The sequence below is a fragment of the Suricata suricatta genome, chromosome 3 (assembly GCF_006229205.1).
Source record: "Suricata suricatta isolate VVHF042 chromosome 3, meerkat_22Aug2017_6uvM2_HiC, whole genome shotgun sequence".
NCBI classification, from domain to species: domain Eukaryota; kingdom Metazoa; phylum Chordata; class Mammalia; order Carnivora; family Herpestidae; genus Suricata; species Suricata suricatta.
The window spans coordinates 115701311-115723467 of NC_043702.1; the positions used below are offsets into that span (position 1 = coordinate 115701311).

The following is a 22157-nucleotide window of genomic DNA, read 5'->3' on the forward strand; positions in this document are numbered from 1 at the left end:
TAAATAAAAATAAAGGCATGATTAATTCAAATCTGGTCTCTCAGTATAGTGACAACTTTGAAACCATTAAATGTAAACCAGAATAAAACCAGAGATAATTCCTTCTGTGCTGACTTCGAACAGATTGCTAAGATACATTCAGAAAAGAAGGCAGAAACACACAGGGAGTATAGTCGCTTTCGGAGAAAATAGGAAGGGAACATGTGCGTTTTTGAGCCCAAAATATGAATGAAGGATGCGTGAGAAACTTTGAATAGTGACCGCCTGGGAGGGAAACCTGGAAGCTGAAGGATGTGAGTATTTAATTTTTAGTGCCTCTTGAGCCTTCTAAATTAGAAGCCATATAAATCTACTATTAAAAAAAATACTATTCAAATAAAAATTACTGAAAGTGTATATCCTATCCAGTTATAAAACCTCTGGAAATTTGGTGATAAAAACCAAACATACAAAAGAAACCATCAACAAAACAAAACTGCAGACAGTAAATGGGAGAAGATATTCGCAAATGATCTGACAACGGGTTAGTATCCAAAATATAGAAAGAATGTCCACAACTTAACCCCAGAAAAATAAACAATCCGTTTGAAAAATGGCCAGAGGACCTGAATAGATATTTCTCCAGGGAAGACATCCAGATGGCCAACAGCCACATGGAAAGATGCTCAACATCACTCGTCACTGGGAAAATACAAAACTGCGTGAGAGCACCTCCCAGCTGCAGAATGGCGAGTCAAAAAGACAAAAACTAACAAGAGTTGGGGAGGATGTGGAGAAACTCAAGGAACTCGAATGCGAGGTTGTTGTTGAGAATGTAACTTGGAACCAATGTGGGAGATAGTAGGGAGGTTCCTTACAAAATTAAAAATAGAGGGGCACGTGGTGGCTCAGTCACTTAAGCGTCTGACTTCAGCTTGGGTCATGATATCGCGATTTGTGAGTGTGAGCCCCACATCAGGCTGTGGGCTGACAGCTCAGAGCCTAGAACCTGCTTTAGATTCTGTGTCTCCCTTTCTCTCTCTGCCCCTCCCCTGCTCATGCTCTGTCTCTTTCTCAAAAATAAACATTAAAAAAATTTTTAAATATGATACCATATGATCCAGTAATTGCATAGGGCATTTACCTAAAGAAAATGAAAATACTAATTCAAAATGATAACATGCATCCTTGTGCTTATTGCAGCATTATTTGCAGTAGCCAAGATAAGGAAGCAACCCAAGTTTCCATCCATAGATGAATGGATAAAGATGTACACACACACACCCACACACACACACACGGATGTGACTCAGCCATAATAAATGAAATCTTGCCATTGGCAACAACACTGATGGACCTAGAGGGTATTTCACTAAGTTAAATAAGTCACACAAAGACAAATTCAATATGATTTCACTTATATGTGGAATCTAAACAAAGAAAAAACCCAAAAGACTCTTTTTTTAATTTTTTTTAATGTTTATTCATTTTTGAGAGACAGAGCATGAGCAGGGGAGAGGCAGAGAGAGAGAGGGAGACACAGAATCCAAAGCAGGTTCCAGACTCCAAGCTGTCAGCACAGAGCCTGACACAGGCCTGAAACTCACAAACTGGGAGATCATGACCTGAGCAGAAGTCGGAGACTCAACCAACTGAGCCCCCCAGGCATCTCCCAAAAGACTTAAATACAGAGAACAAACTGATAGTTATCTGAGGGGCGGTGGATGAGAGTGGGTGGATGAAATAGGGAGTTTGATAAATCATGGAGAGGAAAAGTACAGCATAGGGAATCTAGTCAATAACAATATAATAACATGTGGCGACGGACGTCGACTATACTTACTGTGGTAAGCATTAAACGCTGTATAAAATCATCAAATCATTGTATGGTACACTTGAAACTAATATACCATTGTAAGTCAATTATACTTCAATTTTTAAAAATGCAAAAATGGGGAGTCAACCCAGTTAACAAATTGCCAAATGATTTGAATTGATGCTTCACCAAAGATATAAGGATATCAAATAAATACTCAAGAAGATATTCACCGTGTTAGTCAAAGAAAGATGCACGGTATCCCACAGTGTCTAAAACTTACAAGGTGAAGGTGCACCAAGTGCCGGCAAGGCTGGAATTCTCTCTGTTGTTGATGGGAATGTAAAATGGTGCCACCGCTTTGGAAAACTGATAGTTTCTCTGTTTTGAAGAGAGAATTTTGGGGAGAATTTTAGGTTCACAACCAAATGAAGAGGAAGATCTGGGGTTTTTTTTCATATACCCCCAGCCCCTATACAGATGGAGCCTCCCCCGTTTTCAGCATCTCTCACCAGAGTGGTACATTTGTGATAGTTGATGGGTCTGCATCAACTCCTCATGAGTCACCCAAAGTCCATAGTTTACGTTAGGGTTCACTCTTGGTTTTGTACAGTCTGTGGGTTTTGAAAAATGTATAATGACATATCTACCATCAGAAGATTATAGAGTATTTTCACTGCTCTAAAAGTCTTTTGTGCTCCACTTAGTCATTCCTGTCCCCACAGTCCCAGCTCCTGGCCACTGGCCTTTTTATTGGCTCCAGGGGTCTCCGTTTTCCAGAATGTCACATATCAGAATCACAGAGTATGTAGCCTTTTCAGATTGGCTTCTTTCACCTTGTGATATACATTTCAGGTTCCTCCATATCTTTTCATGGCTTGATAGTTCATCCTTTTTGTTTGATTTTAAATTAAAAAAAATTTTTGTGAGAGAGCACAAGTAGGGGAGGGGCAAAGGGAGAAGGAGGGAGAGACTCTAAAGCAGGCTCCATGGTCAGTGCAGAGCCCCGTGTGGGCCTCGATCTCGCGACTGTGAGATCATATCCTTAGCCGAAATCCAGAGTCTAACACTTAACCATCTGAGGCAGCCCGGCGCCCTAGTAATCCATCCTTGTTAGTACTGCATAATGTGCCATTGTCTGAATGTCCCACTGCTTGTTTATCCATTCACTAAAGGACATCTTGGTTGCTTCCAAGTTTGGGCAGTTAGGAGCAGAGCTGCCGTGAGCAACTGTGTTGGAGTTTTGCTGCGGATGTACATTTCCAGCTCATCTGGGTAGATACAAAGGAGCGTGGTTACTTGATTGTGTGGTAAGAGTATGTGCAGTTTTGTAAGAAACCATGAAACCATCTTCCAGAGTGGCGGCACCATTTGTGTTCCACCTGAGGGAATGAGAGTTTCTGTTGTTCCCACCATTGCCAGCACGTGGTGGTGTCTGTGTTCCAGAGCTTGGTCATTCTAACAGGTGTATGCTAGTGTCTCATTTAATTTGCATTTCCCTGATGACCTATGATGTGGAGCATCAAATAGGCTTATATATCTTCTTTGGTAATATGTGGCTAAGCACACACATAAGACCCAGCCATTCCTCTCCTAAGTATTTAGTGAAGAGAGATTAAACCATACATTTCTACAAAAACCTATACATAGATTTCCTATCATTTTAGTTGTAATCGCCCCAAAGTGGAAGCAACCGAACTGTCGACCACTGGGTGAAGGGATAAACAAATTATGACACACTTGTAGAGTAGGATACAGTTTTTCAGTAAGAAGAATGAATCTTTGACACCTGCAACAACACAGATTCCTCTTGGGATAATTATGCAGAGTGAGGGAAACTTGACAGAAGAGTTCACACCAGATGATTTCATTTATATATAAAATTGTAGAAGGAACTATAATGACAGAAAGCAACTTAGTGATGGCTTGAGAAGTTCAGTATGAAAACAGGAGGAACAGGGGTGCCTGGGGGACTCAGTTAAGCACCTGACTTTGGCTCAGGTCATGATCTCATGGTCCATGGGTTCGAGCCCTACATCGGGCTCTGTGCTGACAACTCAGAGCCTGGAGCCTGTTTCGGATTCTGTGTCTCCCCTTCTCTCTGCCCCTCTCCCACTCACACTCTGTCTGTCTCCCTCTCTCTCTCTCTTAAAAAAAATATTAAAAAAAAAAAAGAAACAGGTACCACAAGGAAACTTCGGGGAGTGGTTGATGTCTTAAAATTTTTATTATCTAGTCTTGGTGATGGTTTCGTGAATCTATGTTTCGTGGTGTGAAAGCTGGCTTCCGCCCCTGTGGTTCATGCCAGTATCCGAGAATAGAAGTGCGACGGGCCTAGGGTGCCCAGGGGCTCTGTCGGTTGAGCATCCGACTTCGGCTTAGGTCATGATCTCGCGGTTTGTGGGTTTGAACCCCACGTCAGGTTCTGTGCTGACAGCTCGGAGCCTGGAACCTGCTTTGGATTCTGTGTCTTCTCCTCCCCTGCTTGCACTCTCTCTATCTTAGAAGTAGATAATAAACATTAAAAAAAAAAAAAAAAGTAAGGCCCTAAAGATCTGCTCCCAGGCAGGAAGTATGATTAAACCCACATGGTGGGAAGCACCATCTTTAACTCCACATTGGGAGCTCCCCGGGTCAAAGGGAAGATGTCTTGTTCTTCTGAAGGAATATTGTAACTGAATTTGGGCCCAGGAGGAGGTCCGGGACCCAGAGCAGTGGTGGAGGGTGCACTTGTCCTCCTCTGCAGGGAAGGACGGTCTAGACTTGCTCATGTATCTTTTGAGTCCTGCAAGGTCCTGTTTTTAAAAAGGTCTAGATAATTTGAAGAGAAACAATCCCCATCTCTGCGAACCTGTTTTTTGAACAAATTACTCAGGGAGGAAAAGAGGGAGCCGTGAGGTGGATGGTCTGATGTCAGGTTTCCATCTAGGATTGCTATCGGCTTATATGATTTTTATAATTTATTCTAGATGTTCTTCTGCATTCTTTGAGGAAGAGAGATCAGCATTAAAGCAGAAACGGCAGAAAATCAGGCTCTTACAACAGAGGAAGGTTGCAGACGTTTCACAGTTCAAAGATCTTCCAGACGAGATCCCTTTGCCACTGGTTATTGGAACCAAAGTCACAGGTGAGTGAGGGTAAGTTCCTTACTGGGTGGATTTATAAGTTTTCCCAAGCTCCTACTAACCACCAGACGAATGGCTTTTAAGTTAAAAAGTTTACACTGTGGTTCTAAGTAATACATATGCATCTGTGACCTCTAGTTTTTAAACCCCTGAGGGAAAAGCCTGCTGGTTAGAAGCAGGGGCCACGTGAGCCAGTGCACCGTGGCGCCGTGAAATCTGCAGTCCTCCTGGATTCCCGCAGCCACACGCTGTTTATCCTTTGGAAATTTTAAATTCTTCTGTCTTTGGCTTTCACATCATTTATTTACCCTTCTAACCACTCTTCACAAACACATCGTCCTCGCGCGCTTTGGCTTCTGGGAGAGTCCATTTCCAAGGGCTGAATAAACTTAAGTTATTCAGGAAGTAGTTTGTGCAAAGTTCTATTTAAAGATGTAAATTCTGTCAGCTGGCAGAAGTGATTCTGCGTATTCTTTTCAGCTTTAATGTGGAAGGAAAGTACCCCCAAAGCCTCAAGTTTAGGTTAATTCTTAAAAATGTAGCCAACTAAAATGGTGATTTATGTAACATAAAAAATACCCAAGTGTTAAGTGGGTAGACAGATTAGTCACTGTTCTAAAAGGGTTGGATTTATGAAGGAATGTTTTCTGGAGGAAAGCTTACCTTGAGTTACATATTAATATCACTTTTTCTGGTCATAAAACTGGTGCATATTTCCATTACATTATGAAGATGAGTAATTAAGAGGGAAGGTAGGTAATGGAGAAGAGACGGTGTGGTGCATATGAAATCCAGGTGGCAGGAGGAGAATGGACTTGGTCATGACGTACCATGCACAGAACATACCAGTGATCTCTCCCAACAAAACCAGCCTGGGGGAGAGGCTGGAGATGACGTGAGGGGGAGACTGTATTCTCGAAAAGATACATTCGCTCCAAAAACCCCATATAAATAACCACAGATATAAAATCTACAGTGTAATTACAAATCAGACAAGTGTTGGAAAGAATAGAGTGACCCAGAAACACATGACTTTTTTTTTAAGTTTACTTATTTATTTTGAGAGAAGAGGGCGCACATGCATGTGTGAGCAGGGCAGGAGCGGGGGGGGGGTGGGGGGGCAGTCCCAGGCAGGCCCTGTGCTCTCAGTGCAGGGCTTGATCTTACATGCAAACCATGAGAATATGACCTGAGCTGAAACTAACAGTCACATGGCCACTCAACTAAGCCACCAGGCACCCCCCACCCGCACCCCCAGCTAGGAAATTTGTAAAAGTCAAGTGCTTCAAGATTTTAAGGACTGGCAGTATTATTTGAAGACTGAAAATTTTATAGAGGTTCTAGAAGTAGGTTATTATCATTATAATGAACGATAGATTGGACTGGATTATCACGTATGAGAAAAGTGTGTAGGAATCACTTACTAGGGCTCTCTTTTTTTTAATGTTTACTTTTTATTAGAAAGAGAGCACGTGCACAAACGGGCACAAGTGGGGGAGGAGCAGAGAGAGAAGACAGGGACCCAGAGCAGGCTCTGCCCTGACAGCACAGAGCCTGCTTACGATTCTCTCTTTCCCTGTCTCCTGCCCTTCTCCCACCTGCAGAGACACACTTGTTTTCTCTCTGTCTCTGTCTCCGCCCCTCCCCTGCATGTTCTCTTTCTCTCTCCCTTTCTTTCAAAATAAATAAATAAGCTTAAAAACATAAAATAAAAAATAAAAAATGCTAAGAGGCATACCTAATAAGCCAATAGAGAAGGTAATTTTGAAATTCTAACAAATAATTAAATGAAAAGATGACAAGAAAGGACAAGGAAAGAAAAGTCATGGGATAAATAGAAAATAAACAGCAAGATGGTAAACTCAAGTCTGGTCCTATTATCATTATTTTATTTACTTATTTATTTTTTAATGTTTTATTTATTTTTGAGAGAGAGAGAGACAGTGTGAGCAGGGGAAGGTCAGAGAGAGGGGGAGACACAGAATCTGAAGCAGGCTCCAGGCTCTGAGCTGTCAGCACAGAGCCCGACGCGGGGCAGACCCACGAGCTGTGAGATCATGACCTGAGCTGAAGCCTGATGCTCAACTGACTGAGCCACCCAGGCTCCTCTACTATCATTATTTCAAATGTCAATGAACTGAGCTCTATACTTAAAAAGTAGAGATTGTCAAACTGGATTTAAAAAAAGAAATGCCCAGGGCACCTGGGTGGCTCAGTTGGTTAAGCATCTGACTTTGGCTCAGGTCATGATCTCGTGGCTCATTAGTTCGAGCCCCGCATCAGGCTCTGCGCTGATAGCTTGGAGCCTGGAGCGAGCCTGCTTCAGATTCTGTGTTTCTCTCTCTTTATCCCTCCCCCACAGGTGTCCCCTCTCTCTCTTACTCAAAAATAAATAAGCATTAAAAAACTTTGTCCATTTGCAACTACGTGGATGGAACTAGAGGGTATTATGCTAAGTGAAATTAGAGAAAGATACATATCCTAAGACTTTGTTCAGATGAGGACTTTAAGAAACAAAACAGATGAACATAGGGAAGGGAAGCAAAAATAATGTAAAAACTGGGAGGGGAACAACACATAAGAGACTCTTAAATATGAAGAATAAACGGAGGATTACTGGAGGGGTTGTGGGAGGGGGGATGGGCTAAATGGGTGAGGGGCGTGAAGGAATCTATTCCTGAAATCCTTGTTGCACCATACTCTAACTCACTTGGATGTAAATTTAAAAAACTAAATTAAAATATTTACCAAAAAAAAAAAAAAAAAGCCCAGGGGCACCTGGGTGGCTCAGTGGGTTAAGCTCCAGACTTCAGATCATGATCTCAAACGGTTCACAGGTTCAAACCCCATGTCAGGCTCTGGGCTCTGTGCTGACAGTGTGCAACCTGCTTGGGATTCTCTCTGCCCCTCCCCTGCTCTCTCTCTCCCTCTCTCTCAAAATAACTCAATAAATATTTTAAAAAAGAGAGAGAGAGAGAGAGAGAGAGAAACTCATTAGTCACTGTGACCAAGGTGTTTACTGGGGCCTGGTCACCTAGGGGCCGGCTACCCCGCGTGTTCCGGACCGTGGGCTCCCTGAAGGAAAACAGGTGTGCCGCATCAACTACGTTGGACACACAGTGTGGGTGCAGCACACCCTCTGTTAGTGTGGGACGAGCAGGCACACGCTGGGGACTCCCGTCCCCAGATGCCAGCCTTGCTGGACGGCCCCCTCAGGTCTGGCACACTCGTCCCTTCCCCGCAACGCCCGTCTTTGTTTTTAGTTGAACGAGTCCACCTGTTTCGCTTGTGTATAACAACCAGAGTTCCTCTGTTGACTTTTGTTTTTATTATTTTGGGTTCAAAGCAAGACTCAAAAACATCTCCCCCTGGTAGGGGCACGTGGCTGGCTCAGTCGGTAGAGCATGTGATGCTTGGTCGTGGGGTCATGAGTTCGAGCCCCACATTAGGGGTAGAGATTATTGAAATAAACAAAACTTAAAATATATAAATAAAACTATTTTCCCCTGGCAGATACATAATTTCATTTGTGTATCAAATTAACAATCTTCATTTATAGGTGCTTTTAAAAATGTTTTTGTTGTTTCTCTAAACCTAAAATAAAGTGCATGCTTTGTTTGAAACTATAATAGACAATAACACTATACTTCCTACATTTACATTTTTTTTAATGTTTATTTATTTTTGAGAGACAAAAATAGAGAGAGAGCAGGGGAGGGGCAGAGAGAGAGAGGTGGGGGGAGAGATACAGAATCCAAAGCAGGCTCCAGGATCCAGGCTGTCAGCACAGAGCCCGATGTGGGGCTCGAACTCCCAAACCGTGAGATCATGACCTGAGGCAAAGTTGAATGCTTAACCGACTGAGCTGCCGAGGGGCCCCACTGTACTTCCTACAGCTTAAATCACATGCTTAGAGCAGTTTTGTTTTTGACAGTTTGTTGTATTTTCCAAACACCTTAACGCCTTTTTGCTTTTTTCCCCAGCACGATTACGCGGTGTTCATGACGGTCTCTTCACGGGACAGATTGATGCTGTGGATACTTTTAATGCGACTTATCGAGTAACTTTTGATAGGGCGGGACTTGGGACCCACACCGTCCCTGACTATGAGGTCCTGGTGAGTATCGCATAATACACATATGCTCCGGCCCATTAAATATGCCCTGTAGAATTTTCTTTCTTACTGACTGTATTTTGTGAGAGAGTCAAGATTTCTCGTTAAGGAGGAGAGGGTCCCGGGGGGTGTGGCTCCCGGAGCAGAACAGTATTGAAATGTCCAACGTTTCCCAGGCGCCACCGTCCTTCCATGGCGCCTTCCCCACTAGCATTAGAGTGTGACAGCACTGGTCACTCCTTGCCCAACACTCGACCACAGAACACCGCTGTCTGGCTGCCTCGTTAGTGCACACTCCTCCCACAAAGCGGCCTTAAAAGTAGGAAGTAATATCTTGCACTTTGGCATCTGTTCTCCTGTTTTAGCCTCAGGATTGTGCAGGGTGGGGGTTAGTGAGGCCCACTTTCTGCATGATGAAACTAAGACATAAGTATGTGGAGTAGTGTATTTGCACGGGCTTCCGGCCAGGCCAAGACCAGAAGCCACATCTTTTGAATTCCTGACACAGTCCTCTCAACGCCTAGAGCATGACCTCCTGATCGGGCCTGATTCAGCAAGATCACGAGAGTGCTCCACTTTTCCAGTTGGTCAACATGATTTTAAGAACTAAGGCAACTATGCAGTCTGATAAAGTTTTTCAAAAGTGAATAATTGGGGCACCTGGGTGGTTCAGCATCTGGCTTCAGCTCAGGTCATGATCTCACGGTTCGTGGGTTCGAGCCCCGCATCAGGCTCTGTGCTGACAGCTAGCTCAGAGCCTGGAGCCTGCTTCAGATTCTGTGTTTCCCTCTCTCTCTGACCCTCTCCTGCTCACACTGTCTGTCTCTCAAAAATAAATAAAAGACACACACACAAAAAAAGTGAACAATTAAGTTTTTATAGCAATTGTTTTCCTTTAAGCACAATGGGAATTATTCACTTTTAAACTCCCATTTTTTCATTTCTATTATAAGTGTGATTTTTAGGGATTATGAACTTACAATTAAATATAAAATTTCGGGGCGTCTGAGTGGCTCAGTCAGTCGAGCGTCCGACTCTTGATTTTGGCTCAGGTCAGGATCTCACGGTCATGGGATCAAGATACACATCCCAGTTTGGGACTGTCTCTCTCTCTCCATCTCTCTTTCTCCCCCCTCTCCCTCTCCCTTCCCCTTTGCACCCTCCTCAGCTTGTGCACTCTCTTTCTTGAAAATTTAAAAAAAAAATTTCTCTGTCTCCTTAGTGCAAATAGAGAAGAACCCTCCTTTTCTGATTTGTACTTTTTTTTAATTTTTTATTTTTAATGTTTATTCGTTATCGAGGGACAGAGAGAGACAGAACGTGAGCAAGGATGGAGCAGAGAGAGAGAGAGAGACACAGAATCCGAGGCAGGCTCTGGGCTCTGAGCTGTCAGCACAGAGCCTGATGCGGGGCTCAAACCCATGAACCACAAGATCATGACCTGAGCCAAAGCCAGACACTTAATTGAGCCACCCAGGTGCCCCTGATTTATACTTTTTTAAAAACTATTACTGTTTATCATGAGGACTTCCTTATCAAACATATGTTTTAGAAAGGAGAAGTGGGAGAGAAAGAAAATTTGGACTAACCCTAGAGCACAGTGCATCTACCTTCAGTTGTATTTCATTAGAGACTGCAATCTTTCAACATCTCCTTTCAGAAAAGGAGACTTGCTTTTTGGTTCATTAATGTAATTTCTAATTTCCTTTATGAACTCACCCACATATTTCTCCCTGGGCAGATAAGGGTGGACATGAATGGGAGTAGGTGACACAGAGACAGCCTTTGGCCCTCAGCATGCACAGGTGACCACAGGACACCTTCATATTAATCCTTGATTTTCTGTTTCATTCCTTTGGCCTTTTTCTTAATCCTGTTTTTGGAGTTTAGTCTTTTGGTAGCAAAGTAATGTATTTTTTTAATGTTTTTATTTAGTTTTGAGACAGAAACAGCACGAGTGGAGGAGGGGCAGAGAGAGACAGAATCTCAAGCAGGTTCCTCGCTGTACGCACAGAGCCCAACACAGGGCTCGACCTCACGAAGTGTGAGATCATGACCTGAGCTGGTCTGAGCCACCAGGCGCCCCAGCAAAGTAGTGTTTTCGTACCGTGCCGTCAGTTTTAGCCCCTGACATTGGTGGCATAAACTGCTCTGTGATAAATCCTAGCCCGTGAGCTGGTGCGCCTCTCCATATGAGTGATGTTTATAGAGCCGAAACGATGGGTGAAGCTATTCAAGTCTCGTTTTCTCTTTTCTCGAAGAGTAATGAGCCTCATGAGACAATGCCGATTGCTGCCTTCGGACAAAAACAGCGGCCTTCTCGATTTTTCATGACACCACCACGATTACATTACACCCCTCCTCTCCAGTCACCCATTACGGTAAGTGTTTCTTAAACGGCGTCCATCCCTGATCCCATCCTAAGTGACTGTCATGAGTGTGAGTTGCATTTTCACGAAATGCATATCTGTTGACAGCAGCTTCAGAAGGTGGGTACGTTCTCTGACATTGTCAGCTGACTAAATAAATAGTTGCTTCAACTCTGGAAATATTTTCCTTTTTGTAAGGTTCTTTACTGTAATACCCCGTATAATAGGCATTACTTTTTATCCAAAAATAAAATGCTTTCTTTTTGAACAGTCCGAGGTTAAACGATTCCCTTTTGTTCCCATAGGATAATGACCCGTTACTAGGACAGTCACCTTGGAGAAGTAAAATTTCTGGCTCTGACCCTGACACGTTAGGCGGTTTTCCAGTAGAATTCCTGATCCAAGTGGTAAGAACGGCTCGGCATAGCTTGTGTGGTTCTGAAAACATACCATGCCTTTTGTGTTACTAAAGCTAAAAATGTTTCAGTGACCAAATATTTTTACTTTTTTTTCTTTAATCATTGTGTTGTTTTTAAGAATTCTGTTATTTGTAACAAAGCTTGAAAACAGAAGTCATAACAGGCAAAAAAGACTTCGAAGTCTTCTTTGCTGAGCATTCCTAGCTTTGGTCCTTATGATTTTGCTACGTTAGGAACTCTACCGTTACAGCATATGCTGTGTCACCTTCTGAATGGTTACCTGTTCATAACTTGTTAAGTATGAAGGTTTTTTTTATTTTTAGTTTATTTATTTATTTTTAGAAAGAAAGAGTATAAGCAGGGTAGGGGCAGAGAGAGAGGGAGGGAAGGAATCCCAAGCAGCCTCTGCACCGTCAGCACAGAGCTCAACGCTGGGCTCGATCCCATGAACCGAAAGATCATGACCTGAGCTGAAATCAAGAGTCGGACTCTTAACCCACTCTGCCACCCAGTTACCCCAGAATAAGAGGGGCGCCTGCCTGACTCTTGATCTTGGGGTTGTGAGTTACAAGCCCCATGTTGGGTGCAGAGATTACTTTAAAAATCAAGTCTTAAAAAAATAATAAAATAAGAGATTAGGACACCAGGAGTCTGACACTTAACCGACTGAGCCACCTGGGTGCCCCTGAAGGCTTTTATTTACATGATCTCAGTATGTCCTGCTGCTGTCAGTAGCTGAGGAGCCCAGAGCATCAGCAGTTTTCTTTGAAAATTAGATTAAATAAATCCAATTACTTACTGTTAATTCTTTACTTTTTAATCATAGTCGAAGAATGTTTGATTTGGTTCTTTCCCTTTTTTGAAAAGAAAAACCACTTTGGCTTAGGAAAGAGTACAAAAAAATGGAGGACGCCTGAGTGACTCAGTCGATTAAGCTCAGGTCATGATCTCACAGTTCATAGGTTCGAGCCCTGTGCCAGGCTCTGTGCTGACAGCTCAGAACCTCGATCCTGCTTCAGATTCTGTGTCTCCCTCTCTATCTCTGACCTTCCTCTGCTCAAGCCATCTCTCTCTCAAAAATAAATAAAAACATTAAATAAATAAGTAAATAAATGAATAGATAGTGGACATAAAAACAAAGCTAATATGTCCTATTTGGACAATATGTGTGTGGTGTGTGTGTGTGTGGGTGTGTGGGTGTGTGAGAGAGAGAGAGAGAGAGAGAGAGAGAGAGAGAGAGAGAGAGAGACCGACCAGCAGAGGGAGCCAAAAACTAAATACTATTCCACCACTCAAACATTGATATTTTTATTGATGCTTAGATGTTTGGTTTCAGGGCTTAATATTCAACATCAAAAATTAGGTGTAAACCCCCACTAAAACACTACTTTCATTATGATCTTAAGCTATCTAAAAGGTAAAATTTCTTTTATGTACTTGGCTTTTGTGTTATGTAAGGCTCTCTGAAACTGAGGTTGTTCTTGTTAATATTAAGCTTAGAAATATATACATATTTAAGTAATCTCTGAGCCCAACGTGGGGCATGAACTCATGACCTTGAGATTAGGAGTTGTACCCTCTGCAGACTGAGCCAGCCAGACACCTCTGAAATAGATATGTTTTTATCTTCTTCTGTTCTGAATATTTTTTATGACAAAATAAACATTTTAAAAATTTTTGCAAGTTTTCATAATTCATAGTTTACAATGAATTTTCTTTCTGGGGGAATTTTTTTCATTTTTTAAGTTTAATGTTTATTTATTATTGAGAGAGACACAGAGTGCAAGCGGGGAAGGGGCAGAGAGAGAGAGGGAGACACAGAATCCGAAGCAGGCTCCAGGCTCCAAGCTGTCAGCACAGAGCCCCACGCTTGCTAACTTTGAGATCTTTTTTTTTTTATGTTTTTATTTATTTATTAGAGACAGAGACAGTATGAGCAGGGGAGGGTTAGAGAGAGAAGGAAACACAGACTCTGAAGCAGGCTCCAGGCTTGAGCTAGCTGTCAGCACAGAGCCCGACGCAGGGCTCGAACCCACAAACTGTGAGATCATGACCTGAGCTGAAGCTGGATGCTCAACTGACTGAGCCCCCCAGGTGCCCCTAACTATGAGAAATTGACCTGAGCTAAGTCGGACACTTACTGATCCCCCTGGGTGCCCCTTGAGGGAACTTTTTATTTCCTGGGGTTAGGGGTTTTGAGGAATCTAAAGAGATTGATCTGCTTTCTCAGAGAAGACTCAGTTTTGAAAAGAATTCAAAGGAAACATGATTTTTCTGTCAAAAGCAAACAACACAAAACTGAAAAAGAAACAAAAAAGGGACTCTTGCCATCTTTTACTACTTCCAACTCTGAGTATCACACATATTTTCATGAAAACGCAACAACTTGGAGGAGAAGGGAAGCCTGTCTAGGACTCTAACTACAGTCACCAAATACAGCCTTCTCTGTAACCGTCACGGACACGCTGCGCCAGCCCCTGCGGCCACATCTGCTTAGAAGCTGGTTTCCGGGGGTTCTGAAATGCAGCCAATATAAAGCATGTGCAAGCAGACAGAATGGTGGCCCGCACCTCCGGGCGCCCTTCCTCTGGCTACAGCAGTGCTCAGCAGCTCCTGGCCAGTCCTCGACTACCCCCACTCTCTCCCTGCCGCATTATTCAGAAGCTGTTACTAAACATTGTATCATTTGTGTGTCAGTATATTATTTGTATCTCTGAGATAAGGGCTCTTTTTGTTTTTGTTTTTGTTTTTGTTTTTAAAGAAGCACAACTAAGAGACACGCAACAGGCTCAGCCGCTAGAGCAAAGGGCTCTTGACCTCAGCTTTGTGAGTTCCCACGCTGGGTGTAGAGATGACTATTTTTTTTTTAATGTTTTTAATTTATTTTTGAGAGACAGCACTAGCAGGGGAGGGTCAGAGAGAGAGGGAAACACAGAATTCAAAGCAGGCTGTAGGCTCTGAGCTATCTGTCAGCACAGAGCCTGACGTGGGGCTTGAACCCACTACTGTGAGATCATGACCTGAGCTGAAGCCGGACACTTAACTGACTGACCCACCCAGGTGCCCCGAAATGACTTTAAAAGAAAGAAAAGGGGTACCCGGGGGTCTCAGTCCGTTGAGTGTCCAACTTCGGCTCAGGTCATGATCTCGTGGTTTGTAAGTTCAAGCCCCGCATAGGGTCTGTGCCGACAGCTCTGAGTCTGCTTCAGATCCTCTGTCCCGCCCGCCCCGCCCCTTTCCTGCTCACACGTGCATGTGCACTCTCTTTTAAAAATAAACATTTAGGGGCGCCTGGGTGGCTCAGTTGGTTAAGTGTCTGACTTCAGCTCAGGTATGATCTCATGGTTTGTGGGTTCGAGCCCTGCGTCGGGCTCTGTGCTGACAGCTCAGAGCCTGGAGCCTGCTTCAAATTCTGTATCTCCCTCTCTTCCTGACCCTCCCCTACTTGTGCTGTCTCTCTCTGTCTCTCAAAAATAAATAAATTAAAAATAAACATTTAAAAAAATAATTTACAAAAGAAAAGAGGAGTGCCTGGGTGGTTCAGTTAGTTAAATGTCCGACATTGGCTCAGGTCATGATCTCACAGTTCGTGAGTTTTAGTCCTGCGTCGGGCTCTATGCTGACAGCTCAGAGCCTGCTTGGGGTTTTCTCTCTCTGCCTTTTCTCCATGCACACGTGCAGGCTCACTCTCTCTCAAAATAAATAAACTTTAAGACTGTTGAATGCTCTTTTTCCCATGCAATTTACTTGTTGAAGAAACTGGATTATGTGACTACTTTTATAGGTAGTTTATGTTCTCTCTCTTTTTTTTTTTAATGTTTATATATTTTTAAGAGAGAGACAGAATGAGAGCAGGGAGGAGCAAAGAGAGAGAGGGAGACACAGAATCCGAAGCAGGCTCCAGGCTCTGAGCTGTCAGCACAGAGCCCAGCGCAGGGCTCAAACTCACGAACCACAAGATCATGACCTGAGCCAAAGTCAAGAGCCCAACCAGTTGAGCCACCCAGGTGCCCCAGTAGTTTCATAGGAGACCCATATGCTATTTTACATGTTCACGAAAAGTGGGCTGCAGTGATTATCAGTGCCGAGATGGGATCATTAATTAGTGTTGCAACATGGCTCTGTTCTCGTTCTGTTTTTCCTTCTTTATCACCTGAAATAGCTTTATAAAGAAAAACTTCTGCTAACCTATTATTTGATTACCTGATGGTCTAGTTTATATAGTTTGGATAGGAAGACAGGAGAAACCTGTGATTTTTCTCTTTGTCTTCTAGCTTATAAAATAATGGGTTTTGCGGCACCTGGGTAGATCAGTTGGTTAAGTGGCCAACCTTGGCTCAAGTCATGATCTTGCAGTTCATGTGTTCGAGCCCCACATCGGGCTCTGTGCTGTCAGCTAAGCCTGGAGCCTGCTTTGGATTCTGTATCTCCTTCTCTCTCTGCCCCTCCCCTGCTCACCCTCTGTCTCTCTGTCTCTCAAAAATAAATAAACATTTAAAAATATAAAATAATAATGGGTTTGGTCCCTAGCATTCTCCAATAATGGTTAATTTTTTTATAGTATCAGTACAAATTCCTAAATTTTAATATATCTGTATGTCTGTCCATTGAGGGTTTTGCCTATTGGTACACGAATTGTCCCATATTCGGCCAATGAAAGCTTGTTCAGACTGACTTCTTAGCCCTTTTGACATGTTCTGGTTACAATGGATTTTTTCTTAATATTTTTTGCCAGCCAATCAGATTTATAAAATAAAAATGCCTGTGCTATATTTATTTATATTGAAACACTAAAATCTGCTAAAATATCTTAGTGAAAAATTTGGTAATTTGGCGTCTGTTATACTTAAATGCCTCTATTCATTCCGAACCATCTCTTTTTCCTTATAGACCAAATTATCAAAAATTCTCATGATTAAAAAGGAACATATCAAAAAATTAAGGGAAATGAACACTGAAGCAGAAAAATTGGTAAGGATATTTCTCTTGTTTCTTTATTTAGTTGTCTCATTTTCAGATGGTGGGGACTTCCATATTTGAGGAAGTAAAAAGATTTTATGGAAGAAAACCGTGAGATCAGTGTTATTTTTAAATCCTCGTTTGCTGTCTTTATCTCTTGTTGTACTGAACGCAGCTAAGCACATGGTACATGGTCAGTGCAGTGCATTACCCCGGACCTCATTTTGCCTCCAAAGGTCCAGATGAGCAGGATTTATGGGTCTGCTGGGCTCATGCAGTTCACGTGAATGTGGACTCCCTAGCACTGGCGCCCCTGACTAAGGAAGTCGTGTTAACAGAAGTTAGAAAAAGTGATTCAGAATAAATAAGTCAAGATACATAAATTGGCATCTGCTGATTATCTTGACAGTGTTCACATCCTGTCCTCTTTATCTAGTCAGTCCAAAAAAAGGAGAGTTGGTTTTATTCATAGGAGAGAATTGTCAGAGTTTCTTTAAAAAATGTGAAAAACTCACTAAGAACGTTTTTATATTATATCAAAAGTCCTAACTTGCTTCTGGATTTATAGGATGGCAAATAGAGCTCACCTCAGGTGCGGTCGCCTTGTGGGAGTTGGGAGGTGAAGGCGGGCGCGGGCCTGGCACGGGCAGATGCAGGGCCAGGGCATCCGAGTGGTCCTCGGCCGTCGCTGCCACGCGACCAAGCAGATGGACCAGTGACACCCCACTGAAAGGAACAGTCTTCTTTTAGGATGATGGGATTTTTTTTATCTGTACTTGACTTTGAATTTTCTAATTTTGAGCCTCATTTTATGGAATTGGAAACTGAACACGGAAGATGTCAAGGGATTTCAGTCTAAGAGCATCCTGCTGCTCGCTCACAGATACCCCCACGGGCTTCTGGGTCCCTGCTTACCTCCTTTAGGCACAACAGGAAATTAGCATTGACAGATTCACGGGCTTATCACAGAGAACATAAAATTAGCTGTGACGTTTTGCCGTCACACATCCTAAACCTAAACATGTGTATTTTGCTTCTTTCCTGCTGGCCTCTTAGTTCTTGTCTTGGTTTCCAGCAACTCTCTCGCTGCCCTTTTCTCTGCGCCTTCTCAGGGCCCCCCCCCATTCATCTCCTCTGATCCTTCCATCTTCTCTTCTATCTTTCGGTGCCATCAAGTCACTTCGCTTTCCTCTCACTAGCTAGGACTTGCGTGGGGTCTGCGTTCCACACCGCGAAGAACTGGGCTTGCCTTAAACTACTTGGTGGTCCCTACTGCGAATGGAGTCCGGACGGGATGTCGGCTTGGCTTCTTGCCATGGGAGAACTTTGTAGAAGTCTAGGTGACTTGATATGTTCTGTTGTTTGTTTTGTTTCATTTATGACTAAAAACAGTTCCTACTATAAAAATTTAAATATTGTAAGACTGATGACAAAACCAGTGGTTCTTTTTTTTTTTAAAGATTTTGTTAAAAAAAATTTTTTTTAGTGTTTGTTTATTTTTGAGATAACAAAGAGACAGAGCATGAGCAGGAAGGGGCAGAGACAGAGGGAGGACACAGAATCTGAAGCAAGCTCCAGGCTCTGAGCTGTTAGCACAGAGCCCGACACAGGACTAAAACCCACAAACTGTGAGATCATGACCTGAGCTAAAGTTGGACGCTTAACTGACTGAGCCACTCAGGTGCCCCAAAATCTTAGTTTTTTAAATAATATCTCTCCACCCAACGTGGGGTTTGAACTTATAAGCCCAAGATCAACAGTTGCATGCTCTACTGATGAGGGCAGGCACCCCAAATCAGTAGTTTTTTATAGTGCCTTCCCCGTAGGTAAATATTATTCAGCTGAGCATATGCTATAACTATGTGTATATGCATATAGATTTCTTCCATGAATATACTGTCATATGTGGTTTTGAAAATTATTTTCTAACAAATATTGAATTCTGTCATACATTAACATATCTCTGCCTTTAAAATTTTCCATAGAGTACCATAATTTAAGTAATTTATTAATAGATATTTGGGTTATTTCCACTATTTTTCTAAAACAAGGCTGTAGTGGGGTGTCTGGCTGGCTCAGTCAGGGGAGCACGTGACTCTTGATCTTGGGGTCATGAATTCAGGCTCCACATTGGGCACAGAGCCTACTCAAAACAAGACAAAAAAACCCTTCTCTGGAAATGAGGGGGGCACCTGAGAGGCTCAGTCTGTCAAGCTTCCAACTTCAGCTTGGGTCATAATCTTGTGGTCTGTGAGTTCAAGCCTCACATCTTGCGTTGGGCTCTGTGCTGACAGCTCAGAGCCTGGAGCTGCTTCACATTCTGTGTCTCCCTTCCTCTCTGCCCCTCTTCTGCTTACACTCTGTCTCTGTCTGTCTCTCAAAAATAAATAATAAACATTGTAAAAATTTTTTTTAAATAAATAAAACTAGAAATGAAGGGTGCCTGGGTGGCTCAGTCAGTTAAGCATCCAGCTTCAGCTCAGGTCATGATCTCATGGTTTGTGGATTCAAACACATATTGGGCTCTGTGCTGACAGTTTGGAGCCTGGAGCCTGCTTCCGAGTTTGTGTCTCCCCCTCTCTGCCCCACCCCTGCTCGTACTCTCTCTCTCTCTCTCTCTCTCAAATAAATAAACTTTAAAAAAGTAAAAGAGGGGCGCCTGGGTGGCTCAGTCGGCTAAGTATCTGACTTCAGCTCAGGTCATGATCTCATAGTCTGTGGGTTCGAGCCCCACATTGGGCTCTGTGCTGACAGCTCAGCTCAGAGCCTGGAGCCTGCTTCAGATTCTGTGTCTCCTTCTCTCTGTCCCTCTCCCCCGCTCACTCTCTGTCTCTGTCTCTCAAAATAAAATACATTAAAAAAAAAAAAAAAGAGGGGCGCCTGGGTGGCTCAGTCGGTTAAGCCTCCGACTTCGGCTCAGGTCAGATCTCACGTTTGTGGGTTCGAGCCCCGCATCAGGCTCTGTGCTGACAGCTAGCTCAGAGCCTGGAGCCTGCTTCCGGTTCTGTGTTTCCTTCTCTCTCTGCCTCTCCCCCTCTCATGCTCTGTCTCTCTTTGTATCAAAATAAATAAAACATTTTAAAAAAAAAGATACAACTACATGAAAATACAAGGCAAGCCACAGAATGGAACGAAATACTTACAGTGCATATAATTGACCAAAAACTTGCATCCCGAGTATATAAACCCCTATAAGTCAAGAAGAAAAAGATAGAAATAGAAAACAGGAAAGAGAATTGAACAGATACATTATAAAAAAAGAAATTGAGATGTACAAGAGATTTTTGAGAAGGTAATAGAGAAAATGCAGATTAATACCACAAAGAGACACCACTCATAACCTCTAATGTGCCTAATAGCCAGACACTTAAAATATCAAGGATTGGAAAATAGGCAAAGCAGCTGGAACTTCCTTACTGCATCACTTTGGGAAGCTCTCTGGCTCTGTTTACCGGCACCCAGCATCGGGCTCCCAGGTACACGTGTCATGGCGGCACCGTTGTTATCAGGCGAGGATGAGGAGCGTCCCTTGTGGCCAGCACTGGACGGAACGAGTGGAATGGCTAAATGTCTCCTGTTTCTTCCAAGGAAATTAGCTCTGCCACGTGAGCGGTCTAACTGGGGCCACACACAGCCGAGGGGGTGAACTTCACAGTGGTGATTGAAAGAAGCTGGGAACAAAAGTTCATACTGTATCACTGCATTTTCCAGAAAGTTCAAAAGCCACACTGTTATGTTTGATGTCAGGGTTAGGTTGTGTTGGAGAAAAAAGAGAATGAATCGTAAGGTGACACGTGGAGGGGCTTCTGGTGTGTTCGCGGGGTTCTGTTGTTGCTCTCGCGGGTTTTTCCCGATTTGCCAACTTCATGGAGGTAGAATTAGTGTACAGTGACCTGTATCTGTTGAACGTGTGTGTTTGATGAGATATGGCATGTGTACGGATGCACACATGCCCATGAAGCCATCACCACAGATGGGGTAAGCGGCCTGCAAATATCAAATAAACATTGATAACCAAAAATAATACATAAAAAAATAAACATCAATAAAAATTTAAACAATATATGAATTGACTGTGTAAGACCTGAATGATTACATTCTATCTAAAAAATTACCATTCTGCTTGAATGTGATGTTTATTCTTCTATTTATTTTTGTACATCTAAGCACCTAGCATGTATACTCTTGAGGGTTTTGGGATGGGTATATTTTTAAATAACTGTCAGGGAATGTGGGCTATTTTCTCCAATGTGACCTATTGTAGGATTCTTACATTGATTCTTTTAAAGAAATTTTTTTAAATGTTTATTTTTGAGAAAGAGAGCATGAGCGTGGGAGGGGCAGAGAGAGAGGGGGACACAGAATCCAAAGACAGGCTCCAGGCTCTGAGCTAGCTGTCAGCACAGAGCCTGATGCGGGGCTCGAGCCCACAAACCACAAAGTGATGACCTGAGCCAAAGCCAGATGCTCAACCGACTGAGCCACCCAAGCGCCCCTATATTGAGATTTTCAGTACATACTGCAGTTACTTTCCTGAGTGACAGGAGTTAAAGATCAAATTTTTTCCCAAAGAGCAGTGAGTTCCAATATATTAGTAGTTCATCTTTTCCTACTGATTTCGGCTCAGGGCCTGGTGTCGGGCTCCACACTGAGCAAGGGGCCAGCTTAAGATTCTCTCTCCTTCTCCCTCTGCCCCTACCCAGCTCGATCTCTTGCTCTCTCACTCTCTCTCTCAGAAAGGAAAAGGAAAGGAAGAAATTGCACTGCTCAAAGCAACCCTTACGAGAATGTGGTTTCGTCTCTTGCAGAAGTCCTACTCCATGCCCATCGGCATCGAGTTCCAGCGGCGGTACGCGACCATCGTGCTGGAGCTCGAGCAGCTGAACAAGGACCTCAACAAAGTCTTGCACAAAGTCCAGCAGTACTGCTATGAGGTGGGGCTTGTAGGAAATCACTGAGCGGCTGCGCCCCCCTCCACTCTTTCACTTGAAGCTTAATGGGTTTGCCTTCGCATTTTAGAAAATTCAGGCTAAGCCATTATCTTTCTGAGGTCTGTTAGCAGGACCACATTCATATACGGCTTTGCTTGTTCCAGTGTGGGTGCTGAGGGATGCTCTGCACACAGGGAGCTGTCGTTTCTGTCGATTTTTCTTTGAATCACAAACGGTCCGACTCTTGAAAACAATTTAGGCAAAGCCAGAAGAATGATTACTCTTAATTCTACTACCCCCAATACTATACTTGGTGTATTTCCCTTTCGTCCCCTATATGCATCTGCCTCTTCTCACTAGCTTATGATCCTGCTGTGTGTATGATTTTGTCTCCTCCTTCCTTCCACTTTGCATTAGAGCTCTGGATTCTCGAACTTCCAGTATG

At 43.1% G+C, this 22157-nt stretch overlaps 1 protein-coding gene across 2 annotated transcripts in view; it reads left to right on the forward strand.

Moving 5' to 3' along the window:
• LIN9 (lin-9 DREAM MuvB core complex component) overlaps positions 1 to 22157 on the forward strand; it is a 46915-nt gene that overhangs the window by 19244 nt on the left and 5514 nt on the right. For both annotated transcript variants that reach the window (XM_029934897.1, XM_029934898.1), the window contains 6 exons: positions 4765 to 4922; positions 8904 to 9037; positions 11296 to 11415; positions 11709 to 11810; positions 16713 to 16793; positions 21590 to 21715. In XM_029934897.1, the coding sequence (XP_029790757.1) occupies positions 4765 to 4922; positions 8904 to 9037; positions 11296 to 11415; positions 11709 to 11810; positions 16713 to 16793; positions 21590 to 21715 (721 nt within the window). The remainder of the gene's footprint in view (positions 1 to 4764; positions 4923 to 8903; positions 9038 to 11295; positions 11416 to 11708; positions 11811 to 16712; positions 16794 to 21589; positions 21716 to 22157) is intronic.